Source organism: Phyllosticta capitalensis (assembly GCF_038381095.1).
Source record: "Phyllosticta capitalensis strain CBS 128856 chromosome Unknown BKA78scaffold_1, whole genome shotgun sequence".
NCBI lineage: Eukaryota > Fungi > Ascomycota > Dothideomycetes > Botryosphaeriales > Phyllostictaceae > Phyllosticta > Phyllosticta capitalensis.
The window spans coordinates 2,815,738-2,833,516 of record NW_027117439.1 but is presented as its reverse complement, the minus strand read 5'-3'; the positions used below and the strand labels follow the sequence as shown (position 1 = coordinate 2,833,516).

Here is a 17,779-nt window from a genome sequence, read left to right as displayed (position 1 = left end):
GCGCTCCGAACCTCAACTCTAGGGCTCGCTTCGACAACCCCGGATCCTCGCCCGAGACGTCATCACCGCAATCAATCAAATCACCCAACGCCCGACCCGCTGCTCTCCACCTGCGCACCACAGCTCGACTCCGCAGCCCTGCTGTGCCTCGACTCTGATACCCTTTTTTGTGTTCCAAACGTGCCCGTTTCATCGCACCGGTCCTCTGCTCGACTCTGGTCCCTCTCCGCCGCTGCCGCCGTCTTGACTGTCCATTGACGCCCTTTCTTTGTCCATCCCTTCTACCCTTGTCTCCGTTTCCTTGTTGGACTCGACCTTCCTGAACCAACGCCCAAACCTTGTATCTCTCCGTAAATGTCGCAAGAGTGGCATTACATTGCGAAGATAGTATCGTTGGGCGACTCTGGATGCGGCAAGTCGAGCGTGAGAAGAATCCTCTCGTTCCGCACCTCAAAACATCCAGCTAATACATCGTAGCTGACGGTCCGGCTATGTGAAGGCCGTTTCTCACCACACCATGACGTTACTATCGGCGTAGAATTTGGCTCGCGCATCGTGCCTGTAGGTCCCCCGGCGTCGCTTGCGCTCGGCATCAACGATCCCAACAAATCTGCGGACGTCGAGCAACATGCAGCTACCGCCAAGAAAGCCGCCGCAAAATCGCAAAAGTTCATGAAGCTATCGCTGTGGGACACGGCTGGCCAGGAGACGTACAAGTCCATCACGCGATCATATTTCCGCGGTGCCAGCGGCGCTCTTCTCGTCTTCGACATCACCCGCCGAGCCACCTTTCAAAGCGCAACCTCCTGGCTCCACGACCTGAGGCAGATTGCCGAGGACAACCTCATCATCGTGCTCGTCGGAAACAAGGCCGATCTGGCACCTTCCAGCACCGTCGCGCCGGCAGGAAGCGACGGAGCAGAGCATCCGCACGCACACCAAGACAACAAGAGGCAGGTGACGCGAGAAGAGGCCGAAGAATGGTGCCGGCAGAACAATGTCATGGAGTACGTCGAGACGTCTGCCAAAAGTGGGGAAAACGTCGAGCGCGCGTTCCTCGAGGTAGCCGAGCGCATCTACCAAAACATCGAGGCCGGCAAGTACGACCTCAACGACCGAAGGTCAGGAGTCAAGAGCGCCAACGCTGGCGGCGGCAACACGGCAAGAACGGTGAATCTGGGAATGAACGACGTCGCGGCCGCGAATGCCATGAACCGAGGCGGTGGATGTTGTTAAGGCGCCCCGACAGGAGTCTCTATACCACAGTGGGGTGAACTGGATGAAGAAGTTGGCATACCCTTGGAAAGCAGGCGTCATTTTAGATCTGGACGGCGCACTCGCAGAACTTCACAGTTTTGCTGTTGATTAATGTTTCCTTTACTTGTTGACATTGAAGTAGCTGACTGCTAATCAGAACAAATTTGTAGCTCATGTACATAGAATTGGCATATGACATCGGTGTAATAATATCAGGTTGCGTGACTTTGTCCTGGTGGATCTCTTACCGGTTTGCCAGTATTTCGCAGCGCTTTTTGCTATCTCATTTTTCACTTCGTAAAATATCGCTCTCAAGCTATCCACCATCAGCATCGGCTCCAATGGGCTGGCTCTCCCACGATATGTCGAACTTTACAGCCAGGCCTTTCCACAGGCTGTGAGATAAGCCAGGGCCTTGCTACCGACCTCTGATGAGTCGTACAGCCTTCCTTGCCAGGCCACTCTTCCTGCGGTCATCCTTTCCAGTACGCGTCCTTGTGGAATGGCTAGCCCACGCTTTCTGATGACTGCCGAAACAGCTCTGTAGTAATACAATGAATGGAGGCCTCCAGGGGTATTTCCGAAGTGCCGCAAAGCATCAAGTATGAAGCCAACCAGCCCCCCCCATAACCGTACATGAAATCAGATCCTTTTAGACCTTCGAATTACACCGAGCTCCAAAGCGCCGTAGACTCCATGAACCAGGAGTTGATCATGTTTCGTTCTTTCAGGTGTCCCGCTGTCCTTGCTGGAGATTCTTCTGCCGGGCAAAATGCTCGTTTGTGGCCTTGTCTTGTCCGCCCGTAGCAGGGTCGATGAAATTCAAGTCCTCCAGGTTTGGCTCAGGACTTGCATACCGCGGAGCGTTTATGAGGCGAAACACTTCGGCGGAGGTTTGGATATGCCCACTGCTTTTCTTTCGGGGACCGCGAGGACGTTGGAGGAGGGGATTCGGTTTGTGCGGTTTCGAACGTTGGAAGAAGGGTTGTGGTGGCTGAGCGGGCTGCACAGCAGGAGCCTTTCCACTAATGGAGCCACCCGCTTTTGAAGATGATGGTTGGGCGCTTGATACCATCTTGGCGACCGGTCTCGGTTTGTACGGAGGTTGTGAAGGGTTGCTTGTAGGCGCGGGACGTGGTCTATCCAGACTTGAGGAAAGAGTGGAAGGGCGAGGGCCGGCCTGACTCGGGAATGACGCGGGTTTTGGCTTATCTTGCAACTGGGGTAGACTGTTGGTGGAGCGTCTTTTGACAAGCGGAATGTCGTCCTCGGAGTCGTCGGGCACGACTGCTCTAGGCCTTCGTTTATTGATGGGATGGTCGGGTACAGTGGACAGAGCGCTAGGAATCCTCTTTTCGGGCACGTTCCTGGCGATGCTGAGCCTGCCGGCTCTCTTCTTCGCTCTCTTCTGACGCCGCTTCTCTTTCCGTCTTTCTTTGGCAATCTGACGCTGATTTTGGTCTTTCTGCCATGCGTCTACGTCAAAGGGAGGAGTGCGGCCGGCCATCTCTGCCTCAAGCCTTTCTTGCCACAATTGATCCACTGCTTCTTTGCTGGCAAAACTCTCGACTGGCTCCCAGGTGTTCCTTTGAACATCAGCCGGCGGAAAGAGGATAGATTCGAAAGAGCTTGGCTTACCTATGGTCTGGGTAGCCCTCCCATCTCACCAGGTAGCTAAAGTCACCGTCGTCATCCGGGCTCCGAGCAACAATACAATCAACGTCGTAATCGTCGGCAGGTTCACTCTCAATTGTAGAGGTGAGAGAGATGTCGGAGCAATCGGACGCGTCGTCCGCCCATGTAGGAGACATGGCGGCAGAGTATCGCGGACAGGGTTACCAGCGACGCGTCGACGCGACCGCGCAAACGCAGAGAGTAAACAGAAGGTGCAGGTGATGGAGCACGCGGGCACCAATGGCTGGGGACGGGATGACCACCGCAGGCCGGGTGCGCGGTACTTGTATGGGTGTATTGGTAGATGGTTCGTTTGCCGGTCGTGGGGAAAAGATGGCGGGGAACGGGTAGGAGATGAAAAGTCAAGATGTCTGGAGGTTGAAAAAACTTGACGAGATTGTAGAGTGCGCCTATCTCTAGATGTGGTTCAGTTGTGCCTACAGGTACCTGGGTCTGGAAGGAGCGTGCGGTGCGTTGTGCGCGGGGACAGACTGGAGGCAGCGGCTACGTACAGACACGCATGCAAATGGGATGGGTCCCAGGGTTCAGTGCTATGTAGTAGGCTTGGTGGATCCTCTTTTTTTTCTGGTGAATGCAACCGGCAGCAGGTGAAGTGCAGGTACGTAATTGACGTGGCCAGTTCGGTGGTTCTTTTTCTCTTTTTTTTTTCATCATGGGTATAGATGCCCGACCCACGCAGATTGGAGCCCTTCACTAGCCTGCATACCTAGATAGCTTCCATTGTTGAGCGCATTCCGCGATAGAGGCGGTCTCGAGCTTTCTAGGAAGAGTTGGCTGTGATGCTCCACTTTTGAGGTTTTGCTGGAGGTGGTTGTGCAGTAGGGGTACAGGGCCGTGGAGGTACCTGAGCACAGGTAGATAGGAAGAGCGCAGCGAGTCAGGCGCATGGAGCTAGCTGGTTCCAAGCAGACAGAAGAGTTTAACTCTGACATGCAGTGACTTTGATACAAATGATGGTAGCACGGGACGGCGGTATGGCAGACAACTGTGTATCAGGGCAACGCGGGTTTGTGTTCATGTCCAACGTCCACCCAGAGTGAAAGTCCGATGGCCTGCAGGAGCGCACGAACCACCTGCATGTCCGCTGCAGAAAAGAAGCTTGGTGGGTGCCGATGTAGGGCGGTGACGCCGCCTTATTCACGTGCCCCGACGGTTCCCTAGACCGCCCCGGACAAGGTCGCATCAGCCAACGAGGAGGCCACCATACATCCCACCAGTCCAGCTGCTCCACACCCCGACAAAGTCCGTCAAGCTCGACTGTTCCCCTTTCTCTGACACCTGCTTCTCGTTGCCTACCGTCATCTGCATACCACCACTTTTTTCCCCATTAGATTCGCGCCTCCTCCACCTACTCCGCGCACTGCCATCTGTCTCGATCCATCTCCGCAACAATGGCCAACGACGAGTACGACGTGAGCTTCCTCTTCCCTGCCTCGCCAACAGGCTTTTTGTTTGCTCAAGCTGACGTCTGTTGTTTCGCAGTTCCTTTTCAAAGGTGCTTTGCCCGCATTCCCCATTCCACCGACGTCACGCTCACCGCCATCTCAGTTGTCCTCATAGGAGACTCGGGTGTTGGTAAATCCAACCTCTTGAGCCGTTTCACCCGCAACGAATTCAACCTCGACTCCAAGTCCACCATCGGCGTCGAATTCGCTACGCGTTCTATCCAGGTCGATGCCAAAACCATCAAGGCCCAGATCTGGGATACTGCTGGTCAGGAGCGCTACAGGGCCATCACCTCGGCATACTACAGAGGCGCTGTCGGAGCGCTGCTCGTCTACGACATCAGCAAGCACCAGACTTATGAGAATGTGACGAGATGGCTGAAGGAGCTGAGGGACCACGCCGACTCCAACATCGTCATCATGCTCGTGGGAAACAAGAGCGATCTGCGACACCTGAGGGCAGTGCCCACTGAGGAGGCCAAGCAGTTTGCCAGTACGAAAACTCCAGAGACTTGAAAGCTCCACTTGGAACCAAGATTGCCAGACTGACGGAATCGATTAGGCGAGAACAACCTGTCTTTCATCGAGACGTCTGCTTTGGACGCGAGCAACGTCGAGCTGGCCTTCCAGAACATCTTAACCGGTAAGTCACCAAGAACGCTGGCACGAGTTCTTTCGACCGCCTATTGCCCCTTGTGAGCTCCCAGCCTTCAAGCTGCCGGTCTTGGGTGGACTACGCGGCAAGCTTGGAAACCATTCGAAATCTCGAGGCCTTTACATCTGTCGCGTGACGCTGACGAAGCACACAGAAATCTACCGCATTGTCTCGAGCAAGGCATTGGACCAAGGCGAATCGGCGCAGAACCCGATCGGACGCGAGCGCACGACGCTGGAGATTTCCAATTCCGCGGACCAAGAGAAGCAGGCGGGCAAGTGCTGCTAAGCCCACATGCTTTCGATTCGCTGCATACACAGTTCCTGGACTTTGTGCGACCAAGGGGGCGACCTGGCGTCATGAAGAGGGGGGTCGAGCCGTGCTTTGGCATCCGATCGCCCATCGATGAGAAGTCTGCTCGCAATTTCCAGTTCCTGTCTTTTCCTGCTCATTTTTCACGGCTTGATGGTGGGATCAGCATGGGGCTCTGTTATGATTCCCTTGACCATGGGGATGGGCAAAGTTCATGGTCGTATGCTCATGAGCCCATGACTACGACTTCAAATTCAGATGCGGTATTGGATGACTCTAGATTGACTTTAATGATCATGCACTTTATTTTCTGCTGGATTTCTTTTCACGGTCTGTCAAATTTCTGGGCCAAGAGTCGCAATGAGGAAGCTATTTTCTACTGAACCCTGGCTCGCTCTCGTGGGACTGTCGGTCTGCTCTGGAATCAAGTCTTCGCTTTTCGAAATCGGAGCGTAGATGCCTTGACTTCGGCTGCGCATTATGTCAAATCTCTAGTTCGGATTTGGTGGGACGTCAACTTTTGTTTCATGATTTGTGTTTGTGCTTTAGGAGTTTGAAGAACCACACCCAAGCCAGCGAGGCCTTGAGAAGTCAACGAACGCTTCTCCTCCGACCACGCCAACTAGAGGCCTTGAATCTCAAAGGCCTTCGCAAAGTAATGGAAATGAGGGGCTCCGTGTCCGCGTGATAAAACTACGCGTACCCACGCACTTCCAATCGGAAGTCTGATGGCTGTTGTCTACAGCACCGTGTTGTCTCGACACGCGACTGAGTATGTAGTTTGCTTTGCACAATACTAGAAGTCTCATCTTCAGGGGCAGCCGATTGAGCAACAAGTCTGGTTGGATGGTGTTTCGCAAAGTAAAACAAAATCAATCGTAAAACGCTAAGATGACGCAGGGCATGACAGATTGCGTGGAGACTCACAGAGGCAGAGGCGGCCCTGGCTGTTGTGCCTCAGGGTCCACCCAGTTGGAAGGAGCGCCCGGCCCGCTCTTCCCCGGCCCCGACGACTCTTCCGCGACCTGGATTCTTCACCAAAAAAAAGTTCCCATTCCAACAACACAACCTCGCAGGCCAGTTTCGCCATGGTCCTTTCTCGTACGCTGAGCCGCTCATTGCGAGCTCGAGAGGATGACTCGGCCTCTGAACCGTATTCCGATGAGCTCGAAGCCAGCTCGCCTTCTGTTCTGGACACTGGCGAGGGCGGCGACATTGGCTCCCCAGACACCGACTCGAACTCGGAACAAGACGACGACGACGATGAAGACGAGGAAATGGACGATGGAGCTCCCCAGGACGATGATGTGCAAGACAAGCTTCGAAAGATTTCGTTCGGCACACTGGCAAAAGCGCAAAGCAGCCTTCAAAAGGACGGTAGCACCAGGAAGCGGAAGCGGGGCTCGGATAATACCGCAGAGCAGGAAGACAAGCTGCAGGCTCTACGTGAGCGCTTGAGGGAGTTGAAAAAGATGAAGGGCGGCGCCGATCAGGCCGTCGACACTCCAAAGAAGTCAGCCAAGCGGGAAGCGCCGGAATCAGACAGCGACAGTGACTCTGAAAGCTCTGGTCCTGAAGAGGAAGCGTCCTCGAAGAAACGCAAATCCAAGAATGCGCCTGCAGTCATGTCCAGCAAGAAGCCTGTCAGTCGCAAGCGAGAAGTTGTACCCACGAAGAAGCGCGTTGCCCGAGACCCGCGTTTTGACAAGTTGTCTGGTCATTTGGACGAAAGCAAAGTCAAACAGAAATACGCATTCTTGGACCAGTACCGCGACTCGGAGATGGCTGAATTGAAGGCTACCATCAAGAAAACAAAGAACGAAGAGGACAAGGAGATTTTGAAGCGCAAGCTTCTCAGCATGGAAAGCCAAAAGAAGGCCAGAGACTCGAAGGAACGACAAGAGAAGGTTGTTCGTGAACACAAGAAGAGTCAGAAGGAGGCAATCAAGCAGGGCAAGACGCCTTACTACCTCAAGAAATGTGAGCAGTCCGAGCGCGCGTTTAGAGATCGAAATGCTAACCAATTCAACTACAGCCGAGGCGAAGAAGCTCGCCCTTGTCGACAAGTTCAAGGACATGAAGGGCAAGGACAGGGACAAGTTGATGGAGAGGCGGCGGAAGAAGGCCACGGCCAAGGAGCGGAAGAAGATGCCTGCTGCACGAAGAATGGTCGAAGAATGATGCGACCTTTCCTTGGTGTCTTGTTCCATCCTTCACAAAGCCACGACGCACATGGCACTTCTGTCCAATTGCCTACATCGGTCCTGTATACCACCAAACGAGATATTTCGGGCGCCGGACGCTGCATTGTAAGAGACGGCCATGGTTGTGATGCGTTAATCAACCTTCCAATGCCGGAGCGGTCTTTCTGGCCCTCTTTCTAGTGCTTTGGTTCGAGCTCGATGTCTGATCACATACTTCGGTCTTCTGGAGTGACCAAGTGACCAGGGATATCTTGCACCGACCGGGCGTTCATATGAACAAGCAGACCAGAGTAGCGGCGCCATACTCATCTCACGACACAAAGAGGTCGCCAATAGTAGGACAATGAACTCGCGCGATTGCTACCGATTGCTACATCTGGGGCGTCTCAATCACGTTCGAGAATCCCTTGGCCATGTGTATTGTGGATTCTTTGTCTTCTACTATGATACCCCAGTGGCCCACTAACTTCGCACTTCGCGAAGTCTTCCCTTTCCGCTGCACCAGTCTCAAGACCGCGCTATGACTCGACCAACCGAGATGTTTACAGCTGTCTTCGCAAGCCTTTTGCTCCTGTCTACGGGCACAAATGGACAAACCATTTCACAGTCGTCCGTTTCGGCAACCGGACCAACCACTTCTTCAACCAGGCCAACAACCTCAGCTTCCGGGCAAGTCGGCTCTGTAACAAGAGCCGGAGCTCCGTCAGCTACAAATTCGGCTATCACGACACACACGATCCTGGTAGGCAAAGCAGACCACAAGTTTGAACCAGATGTCGTGCAAGCTGTCGTCGGCGACATTATACAGTTCCAATTCTATCCGGTGAACCACTCGATTGTGCGTGCCGAATATGGTTATCCATGCGTCCCTTACGAAATGACTGGAGTGGGCAAAGTTGGCTTTTATTCAGGATTTCGGCCGGTTGATGCTATTCTCGACGATGTGAGTATACCTTCCAATGACGCGCTGGTGTCTTCGGCTAATTGGAGAAATAGCCACCTGTGTACAGAGTTCGTGTCAATGATACTCTGCCAATTTTCTTCTACTGTTCAGCCCCAGGAAGTTGTATCAGTCACGAGATGGTTGGGGTGATCAATCCTGTAGGTGTTTGGTCAAGATGCAGTAGTGGGTGGATTGTAGGCGAGGCTGACTTGAGCAGAACAAAACAACCTCTTTGCAAGTTCAGAAGAACAAGGCTGGAGATAGTTCGTATGCGCTCAGCCCTGGTGAGAGCTTCCCTTCGGAGGCCGAGTCGTCGTCAGTCTTGGGAAGCAGCCCTACGAGTACCGGTTCTCCGACAACGTCCAACAGCAGTAGTGGAGGTCTCTCTGGAGGAGCCATAGGTGGCCTGGTCGTTGGAGCCATAGCAGTGGTGGCTCTCATTGGAGCGCTCTTTTTCTGATTTGGCCGCAACAAAAAACTCAAAGACGAGGTGGCGCTCAAGTCGCCAGTTTCCAGCCCCCAGACGTACCACAGTCCAGGAGGCGCGTTCTTTGCGGGGCATGACAACTTCAACCCAACCGTACCACCAACGTATTCCCCAGTCGATTACAATACGATACAGTCGCCAGTGGGCGGATACCGTGGAGTCTTTCACGAGGTCGGACTGTATCAGGCAGGGTTCGTGGACGAGTCAAGTGACCGCAAGCGTGGGCGGAGGCTAACCAGAGACAGAAACCCGATGCCGTCCAGCGCGAGCCCACCACCGCCTCTGCAGACGCGAAGTTTGAGCCAGAAAAAACCGAGTGTGCACGAAATGGCCGGGTAGAGGCAAGCAGGGGAGGTCGGGAAGTGGGTTGCGGAGCCGAAGAGGAGACGTGGTGGTGGGTTTGGAGAAGAAGTTTTGTTGTCGACTTGTCATGTACCTAGATAGTTTATCTGTAGAGTCTGTCAAATGGTCATCATAATTCTGGGGCCAAGTGGACCTGAGGCCGTGGTTCCAGCCTTGTCGACGGCGGGCAGCAGAGCGTGTGGCAGATGCGACAAGATGATTGGTCAGAAGGGAACACGCTTGGCGGACGGTATATAAGGTAATGTCTACGGCGATGTGAAGCACTGGCGCGCGCTCTCCTCGATGAATTCAGTCGTCACTAAAACATGCGTCGCGGCAAACGGCCATGCTAGCTAACTCGTCGTCGCCCACCTCGCCCACCATCCCATTCACTCATCACGCCTCCTGTCGCTCCTCAAACTCGTCGGCGCCCTCTCCGCGCCCCTTCACTCCCGCCGCCAGGCGCACCGATGCCTCGCCCTCGATCATGGCGACGGCCTCGCCGTCCACTGCCGCTCGCTCCCCCGTACTGAAGCGCCAGACGGCCGACGCTGCCACTCAGTACACTCCTCCCGAGCGCACAACCCCTGGAAAACGCACCTCCAGCGCCTCCATCGATCCCTCTCAAGTTCGCGCCAGAACGAAGCGCCGCGAGACACTACCCTCTGGCGAAACCACGACGACGGCCACGGCCACGGCAATTCTGCACGATCCTCAGCTGCAGGAACCTCGTGCTACACCGCAGAAGCATGAAGAACCCGAGGCACGGCGAGACCCCTCACCGTCGTCCAAACAAGGCTCAGAACAAGACGCTGCCAAGGTGATGCCTTTGCGGTACGAGACATGCAATGTCAAGGACTTGGGCGTTCTGATATCAGACATGCTGATGGAGCTGGTGCGGTTGAATGACGGATTGCCGCTGCAGGACGGCCACTTGACGCGATTCCACTCACGGTGCGCCCTGCCTCTATGCACTTGGCGCCAAAATTTTCTGACCTCGGCCACAGGGCTCCTCCGAGCATATCAGTAGGGGATTACTTGAACCGTCTGATAGTACATGCGACACTCTCTCCGCCTATACTGCTGTCAATGGTTTACTACATTGACCGGCTCTGCCTTTTATACCCCGCCTTCACGATCAGCAGCCTCACAGTACATCGTTTTCTCATTGCCGCCGCCACCGTTGCCTCCAAGGGACTCAGCGACAGCTTTTGGACCAACAACACCTACGCTAGGGTCGGCGGTGTTAGCACGAGGGAACTGGCACTTCTGGAGTTGGAATTTCTCACGCGTCTCGAATGGAAGATCGTTCCGAAGCCGGAGGTGCTGGTCGACTATTACACCAGCCTGGTAGAGCGAGGTCATGGCTATGTCGTTGAGCGGAATCCCGAAGCAGCAGCATCGGATCAGTGAGGGCAAGGCGGAGCTGGACAGAGGGAATTGACGAGAAGCAGGGAGGGTAGCATTTCCAACTCGGCGTTCTGGGGCAGCATTGCAAGGCATTTCACAGCGCAGATACCACGAAGAAAGTCTTCTTGATGTCTTTTCAATCCTTTCCAACCCCACAATTGAGCAAGTAGTAAAAGCATTCCGGCGTAGGTACCGCGGAGGTGCAGCGAACGGGTGCTGTGCTGGCCCAATAGGATGGGCTGGCGTGTCGACGAGGTTGCGTTGCGTTGCGCTGCGAGCCGGCCGGCCGCCACGCGCGCAAACAAACCACCCTCTTCCATGCCTCTCTGATTCTGCATGGCCAGCCATGGATCGATTCCCTCCACCACGACCTTCTCTCGGCGTCCAACCTCTGCTGCCTCCTGCCTCCTCATCTTTCCATAATCCTCACCGGTCTCCCTCACCTTGACCGCACAAGCCCAGCTCCACCCATACGCTTCTTGTCTCTCTGAATGCTGGACGCGCAACTAAGAACCCGCCTCTTTACCACATCCTGGTCCCCCGCGTGGGATTCCATTGACCAAGGCCAACATTGAGCTGATCGCACTGGTTCGGACTGTTGGTGTGTCTCAATCGTCACGCGAGCCTGCGGCTGCTCTCCATCACAGGTAACTCCAGATACGCCGCAGCACTCCTGTAAAGTATTGTCATTATGATCGCGCGGCATGAAGAGTGACGTCGGCCGGTCGAGACCGTATTATGCCTCTCCTTCGTCCTCTCACTCATCGGTACCAACAACACCTTGCGCGCACCCCATCTGCTCACTACTGACCACCGCCGTGTTCAGCGTCAACCCAAACCTACCCCACACCCTGCCCCGCGCCCCGCGCCCCGTCCACGCGTCGACCGGCACGCTTCTGACCCTGCGCCGCCTCTAATGGTTGAGGACGAGTGGGCGCTGCCAGTCCGACATCGACAGACTAGCTCGCACGATGCCCACTTCTTCAGACCCACCTCTCCGCCGCCTCTGAGACCGGTCGATCCGCTCGCAGACTTTCGACGCCGGCGACAATGGCCTCCACGCGGTTACACATTGGAGGACACGCTTGATCCAATCCAGGCAGAAGATCTCGTCTGCGCCGGCGCATCCACCTTCACTGGTGAATGCTATCAAGCTCCCGGAGCGCCTGCAGATCACTATCGCTTCTTTGCCATAAAGGAGGATGAACATGCGGAGAGCAACGACCGCGCCGAATGCCCCCACGTGGCTTTCGAAGAGTGCTCCTTGACCATTTTTGGTCCAGCTGGTTTTCCCTTTCCTTGGACCTCTCTGGAACAGCCATGCATGGCGTACGCCTTTGGAAAATTTCCAGGAACAACAACCTTGAATTTCAGGATTGGTCAGTCTGGCACTCTCAAGACAATATTGAAGTACGACACCGATGCCAAGCCAAAGAAGCTCAAGATCTCGCACATGCTGGATCGGCTGCGTAGCTTGGAGAGTGGATTTGATAACGATGTGAGTTCACGCTTGCTTCGGCGCTTTGAACGGCAGGGCCTGGCTAATATGTGTTCTAGCACCCAGAAGAGCTTGCAAATGTCCTCTACTCGATGATGCTTGAGCGTCCTCCCGGCCCTGACGAGCCCAGAGGATTGGAGAAGCAAATCAGCGATCTCATCACAGTACTTTCCAACAGTCACGAGTGGGTCGACTTCAGCCTGCCCAAAAACCAGGTTGTTGCAAAATTCTTTGACAGCAAGGACCCTTCCAGGAAACACAAATTCTTCCACCAGCTGCTGCTGTCCATGGAATTGTACCTCAGAGTGCACCATGAGGCTCACGAGGAGGAAGCCAAGGAGCAATTGTACAGAGCCCTACCTCCAAAAGTAATATGGGACCTGGCAGTTGCACAAAAATGGTGTAATAACATGCACATTACGAAGCTCAAACCCTCTTCGAAGGAGAGTCACTTCGGCTTTGAACTCCAGAACAAGAAAAGGCAAAAGGAGGCGTTGCGACGATTTGCGCAATTGCTCAAATGGCCCGGCCTGGACGAAGTCAACCACATCCTCGACGAGAAGGATCGGAACGAAATGGTTGTGGAGGAGCGCTCGGCAGACGCCATGACCTGGTTCACTGGCGTTGTTCTCCCAGGACCGACTCTTCCATGGCTTCTCATGAATTCCTTGATCGACTGCGATCGAGACACGGGTCCTTCCCTCAAGTACCTCACCCATGTCGTCCCGGCCTCTGGCTTTCAGTACAAGTCTGTCACATACTGGTCCTACAGGTCCATAGTGGGCAAAGTCCTAGGCGCATCTCGCGGTGTCAGTCAAGTTGCCGGCTGGATTGGTCCATGCAATTTCAGCCCTGACTTGAAGCGCATCGAGTGCGTCAAGGTCAAACAAAGCTCCCCGCCTGAATTCAAACTTTTCAAACTGGACGTAGTGACGATGAAGGAACGGACGGAACCGCTTGGCCCTGCAGATCTCCAGTACCCTGTTGATGATTTCGAATTGGTCATGCCTGAGCTTGAAGAGGTGACAAACGACATTCGGGTCCAGAAACTAAGCTTCACCCCCGTCAAAGACCAATCCATGTCGCGTCAGGGAGAAGGCGCGCCTCTTTGGTGGGATGCTGCAATCATCTTTGCTTGCGGAGGCGAGAGCCGGTCTCTGCGACTGAGGTACGACGTGGACTTTGTCGCAGCATATCCTTGCCATCAGGGACCACACGTTCTGTTCTACGACTACAGCTACAGAGCAGTCCGTGTGGACGATGGTCTCTTGGACATTGTCGAATGGGGCCGCCGTCCAACTCGCGCGTCGACGGGCCACGGCTCCGGCTCTTCTTCTCGTGACAGCTCGAAGACGACCCTTGTGACACAAACAGAGCCAGCTAACACCTATCTTGAGTGCGTCCTGGTGGTAGAGGCGCTGGGGGTGAGCGACAACGAGGTGCTGGCACGAGCCTGGTGTGCGCACAATGGACACAGTGCCATTGTCGCCAACATTCAGAAGACGTGCATGGCTTGCGCAATCAGAGAGGCATATGCGGCATGTATTGGAATAGTTATTCTGACCGAAGGAGGCAAACCAGGAGAGAGGGACGAGGCCTGAGACTAACATCTGAGCAATGGAGCCTCCCTGTACATACATAGATATCCACGGTCATGACGAGTCGACCGATTTTCCAAGTTAGCAAGGAAGACAGGGCATGGTAGAATGAAATGCAAAATGACACTTCTGAAATGTTTGTTTGGTCGTGTTGCTCATGTTTGGCACCGTTGCGTGTTTTGGCTGTTTGCTCAGTTCCAGAGAGGCGGGCCGCGCTGGCTGCGGCTTCTGGCTGCGCTCGGCGTCAACGTCACTTGTCGAGACGCAGCTACCGGACAACTGGAATCTGAAGCCACCACCTCCACTGCTCGACCCCAGCAATCTTCACCAGACCCGTTCACGCTTTTATCATCGTGCCACGATCCGACATATCCTCCGGCGCCGATTCGATGGCAAGACGTTGCGTCAACACATAACACGACGCTTGCACGATCATCTCCCGCCCGCTCTCCGCAACCGCGCTTGAGCTCATCCACGACCATCCCAACGTCCTCCAACCGGTCTTTGCTGTTGGCCGCTCTCCCCCGACGACCTAACCATGACACGTGCACAATCGCCTGCAGCTCTCCGCGAGCTGCGAGAACCTATGGGCCCCGCCGAGCAAGTCGCCGCCCTGAAGCAGCTCAAGAACTTTATTGTTGGCCATGATCACAGAAAAGAGCTGGTTGTCAGAAGAGGCCTCATACCACAGCTCTCGCGAGTTCTTCAGTCCAACGTGAAGAGCGCAGGAAAAAGGCGCCATAGACAATTAAATGGAGGAGCTGGCGCATCCGCGGTACCGGAAAGCATAGAATCCTGGGGCCACGAAGACGAGGAGCGCTTGCAGGCCACGCTGATAGTCGGCAGCTTGGCTGTCGGTAAGTCGATTCATCTGTTAACTTTGCGATCTTCGGAGTGCCAGTTCCTCTCTGACCAGGCTTTGCTCAGGTGGTCCGCCCTTTATCCCTCCCATTATCGCCGGCGGACTCTTGGAACCCCTCTTGAGCGCTCTTTCTCCGACTGAAACTCCTCCGAGACTATTGACGGCAACTCTCCGTACTCTGATATCCATTGCTTCAGCGACTGGAACGGACCTCTTTCCTAGCCAGTACAGAGATCGGGTAGCGAGCGCGATATACAAGAAGCCGGAGGGCGATTGTTTGACGGAGATTCTGGCTCAGCGGTCTGCACTGCGCAGCACACAGGAACAGATCTCCCTTGTCGCGGAGCTGATTGAGAAGACGTGTCGGGAGGAGCAACACCGGAACTTCCTTGTCAAATCCGGAGCATTGGATCTTCTCGCCGCACACTTCGCCGCGCATGTTTCCACCTCTCCCCTCCTCTGCCCTGTAGCCGAAGCTTCTGCCATTGAAGGACTGCCCCCTACGCCATCGAAGCCGACATTCCTCCACATAGTCGCGGCCATCTCCAGCATCATAGATGGCTCTGATTACCGGACAGCACGATTTCTATATTGCTCGCCCATCGTTGCCGTTTTCCCTATCACGAAACAGTTGGCCTCACTGGAGAAGTACGGATTTATGATAACATCCAGATCTTACGACTGTCTCCGCGAAGATGAGCCAACCTTCGAGTTCTTGCTCCCACAACTGCAAGCTGCGCAAACCAAGGAAAGTAGCTTCTCAAAGGCTTTTCCTGCTCTGGGTTCCCTATCTGCGCCTGGTGACAGCTCCCGGTTGTCTAGTTTCACTGATACACAACAGAGCTATGCGAAGCATGTCACTGGACAAGAGTACGAGAGCCCACTCTACGCGTGGCTTGTCCGGATGGCCCGAGAACACCATGAAGAAGAACGACTCACATACGTACGGTTGCTTACGCTGCTCGTGGAATTTGCCGAGACGAATCCTATCGATCACAGGACGGAGCAAATGAAAGAAGGCCAGAGGAGACTTCTGGCCGTTCTTATCGTCCCTCTGTTGACCAGCATGCTCAACGAAACGGACTCCAAGGCATGGTCAGAGACTGCCACGAAGGCCATGAAACTGCTCGCCGCTATTCTGGAGTACGATCCAATGATTCAAAACGCCGCAGCTGATGCTGGTATTATCAAGAAAGTTTGCCAAACTCTTAAGAAGACTTTTGACGCCGTCGTTGGTTCGCAGCCTAAGCGGTGGTCACCAACACCCGCCGCCGATGAAGAAATGGACACCCTGGAAGGCATGGAGAGGCATGATGTGCTCGGTAGCGTGGGCCCTCCAGAGGTAATAGTGAGCCTCCTCAAATGCCGAGAAGCTACTCTATTGGCCCTGGCTGGACTTGCCCACAAGGAGGATGCGCACCGCAAAAGCATCATCGAGAGCGGCGCTGTAGCTTGCATCGCAGACTCTCTCATCCCATACTCTGGCGAAGAAGAGGGAGCGGCCACAGAGAACATATCGAATGGCGCTAAGGACGGAAATCCGGTGCCTGTCCTGATTGCTGCATGCAACGCGGCTCGGGCCATGTCGAGATCCGTCAGCGTATTACGAACTAGCATGATGGATTATGACATTGCTAAGCCGATATACGGCCTGCTCAAGCATCCTGTCGTAGATGTGCAGATTGCTACGACGGATGTCTTGTGTAATCTGCTGCTGCAATTCAGCCCCATGCGAGAGGTGAGTACCAAATTCCTTTAGAGCAAACCACCGTGCTAATTCATAACAGGACCTCATTGAGGCTGGCGTCTTGAAGACTCTCTGCGAGCACGCGCATTCAGCAGACGCAAGAATACGTCTCATATCCTTGTGGGCACTGAAGCACCTTGTTCTTCAGGCTGACAATGATATCAAATCGCAGTGCCTGGAAGAGCTAGGCATTGGGTGGTTGATCCAAACAGTCTACGGGGAGACAAAGCAGATACAAGTGCCTTCGAAAGCCAGGTTCCAGGTCTCAAGGCCAGAGACACCGCTTGGTATGGGCACTCCCAACGCGGCCGGCGAGCAAGTGGATCTCCTAAATGCCCCCGAGGAACCCACGATGGACGTCGACAACGATTCTCAAGCTTCCGGAGACGAAGACGACGTGATGGTTGACAGCATTGGTATGTTGAGGCCACGAAGCAGCCATGGCATCGTTGCTGCCAAAAACAAAGCAAAGCTTCGGGCGATCAAGGAGGCGGAGACCAATCCGCTCATTCGCGCGCAAAAGGAAGATTTGCGCATACAAGAACAAGCCCTTGATTTTATAAGAAATCTCATCATGACGGATGCTGGCTCGAGCCCTGGCGATATGATCGACCACGTCCTCCAAACCTTCGGACGAGATCGCTTCTTTGAGATCTTGACGACCAAATTGCGACCACGGCCCAACAACGCATCTTCTCAAACCTTCCAGGCTCCTGCAGCATCGACATCCTCTTCGCCCGACCCACACAACCGCAGCAGCTCGGCCAACGAGCGGTCCACGTCTGCTCCCTCTTCTTTTGCTCATCTCGCGCCTCCGGAAATACTCCTTGCAACCACCTTCATCATCGTCCACATTGCCAACGGCAAGCCTTCTCATCGTCAGCTGGTTATAGCACAAGCAGCACTGATGCACCATCTCCTACCCCTCTTCGGACACCCAGACCGCCGCATCCGCGTCGCCTGCGTCTGGCTCGTTAACAACCTGACTTGGATTGAGGACCAATCGGACACACAAGCAGCAAAGTCGCGAGCCATCGAACTGCGCAACATCGGCGTGGAAGAGCGCGTTCGTCTGTGCTTAACCGACGCGGAGCTGGACGTGAGGGAAAGGGCCAAGACGGCGGCTGACCAGATCAACAAGCTTCTCTTGGATGGTTATGGCAACGGCGTGTCGGGAAACATGCCCCAAAGCAGCGGTGGTGGCAGTGGGGCATCCGTCTCCTCTGGCGGCCCGGGTCCTGCGAGCACTGGAGCAACGTTTATGGGCTTGGGTGCCAGTGGACACAGGCCTTGGCCGCATGACCGATGAAGGAACCGCCGTTCA

At 54.8% G+C, this 17,779-nt stretch overlaps 8 protein-coding genes across 8 annotated transcripts; 7 read left to right on the top strand and 1 right to left on the bottom strand.

Moving 5' to 3' along the window:
- Nucleotides 1-354: 354 nt before the first annotated feature.
- On the top strand, nt 355-1,236 carry BKA78DRAFT_348982 (secretion related GTPase SrgD; the record flags this gene model as incomplete). The annotated part of the gene is made up of 2 exons (XM_066890727.1): nt 355-423; nt 478-1,236. 2 exons carry the CDS (start codon nt 355-357, stop codon nt 1,234-1,236), a joined length of 828 nt encoding a protein of 275 aa, XP_066749686.1.
- A 585-nt stretch (nt 1,237-1,821) lies between these two features.
- BKA78DRAFT_17449 (uncharacterized protein) lies at nt 1,822-2,845 on the bottom strand. The gene has a single exon (XM_066883307.1). The coding sequence runs from the start codon at nt 2,762-2,764 to the stop codon at nt 1,985-1,987; it is 780 nt and encodes a 259-aa protein (XP_066749685.1). The 5' UTR covers nt 2,765-2,845; the 3' UTR covers nt 1,822-1,984.
- Nucleotides 2,846-4,343: 1,498 nt separating this feature from the next.
- On the top strand, nt 4,344-5,340 carry BKA78DRAFT_243994 (ras-related protein rab-like protein-11B; the record flags this gene model as incomplete). Its single annotated transcript, XM_066883993.1, has 3 exons — nt 4,344-4,890; nt 4,960-5,040; nt 5,207-5,340. 3 exons carry the CDS (start codon nt 4,344-4,346, stop codon nt 5,338-5,340), a joined length of 762 nt encoding a protein of 253 aa, XP_066749684.1.
- Nucleotides 5,341-6,452: 1,112 nt separating this feature from the next.
- BKA78DRAFT_348979 (uncharacterized protein) lies at nt 6,453-7,545 on the top strand (the record flags this gene model as incomplete). The annotated part of the gene is made up of 2 exons (XM_066890726.1): nt 6,453-7,344; nt 7,400-7,545. The coding sequence occupies 2 exons, from the start codon at nt 6,453-6,455 to the stop codon at nt 7,543-7,545; spliced, it is 1,038 nt and encodes a 345-aa protein (XP_066749683.1).
- A 373-nt stretch (nt 7,546-7,918) lies between these two features.
- BKA78DRAFT_17399 (uncharacterized protein) lies at nt 7,919-9,100 on the top strand. The gene is made up of 3 exons (XM_066883298.1): nt 7,919-8,511; nt 8,565-8,669; nt 8,729-9,100. The coding sequence occupies exons 1-3, from the start codon at nt 8,089-8,091 to the stop codon at nt 8,969-8,971; spliced, it is 771 nt and encodes a 256-aa protein (XP_066749682.1). The 5' UTR covers nt 7,919-8,088; the 3' UTR covers nt 8,972-9,100.
- A 538-nt stretch (nt 9,101-9,638) lies between these two features.
- Nucleotides 9,639-11,016, top strand: BKA78DRAFT_303238 (cyclin-domain-containing protein). Its single transcript, XM_066887522.1, has 2 exons — nt 9,639-10,294; nt 10,348-11,016. The coding sequence occupies exons 1-2, from the start codon at nt 9,687-9,689 to the stop codon at nt 10,751-10,753; spliced, it is 1,014 nt and encodes a 337-aa protein (XP_066749681.1). The 5' UTR covers nt 9,639-9,686; the 3' UTR covers nt 10,754-11,016.
- Nucleotides 11,017-11,666: 650 nt separating this feature from the next.
- Nucleotides 11,667-13,849, top strand: BKA78DRAFT_245414 (uncharacterized protein; the record flags this gene model as incomplete). Its single annotated transcript, XM_066884124.1, has 2 exons — nt 11,667-12,248; nt 12,308-13,849. The coding sequence occupies 2 exons, from the start codon at nt 11,667-11,669 to the stop codon at nt 13,847-13,849; spliced, it is 2,124 nt and encodes a 707-aa protein (XP_066749680.1).
- Nucleotides 13,850-14,384: 535 nt separating this feature from the next.
- BKA78DRAFT_245537 (armadillo-type protein) lies at nt 14,385-17,764 on the top strand (the record flags this gene model as incomplete). The annotated part of the gene is made up of 3 exons (XM_066884131.1): nt 14,385-14,703; nt 14,774-16,446; nt 16,496-17,764. The coding sequence occupies 3 exons, from the start codon at nt 14,385-14,387 to the stop codon at nt 17,762-17,764; spliced, it is 3,261 nt and encodes a 1,086-aa protein (XP_066749679.1).
- Between the last annotated feature and the right edge of the window lie 15 nt (nt 17,765-17,779).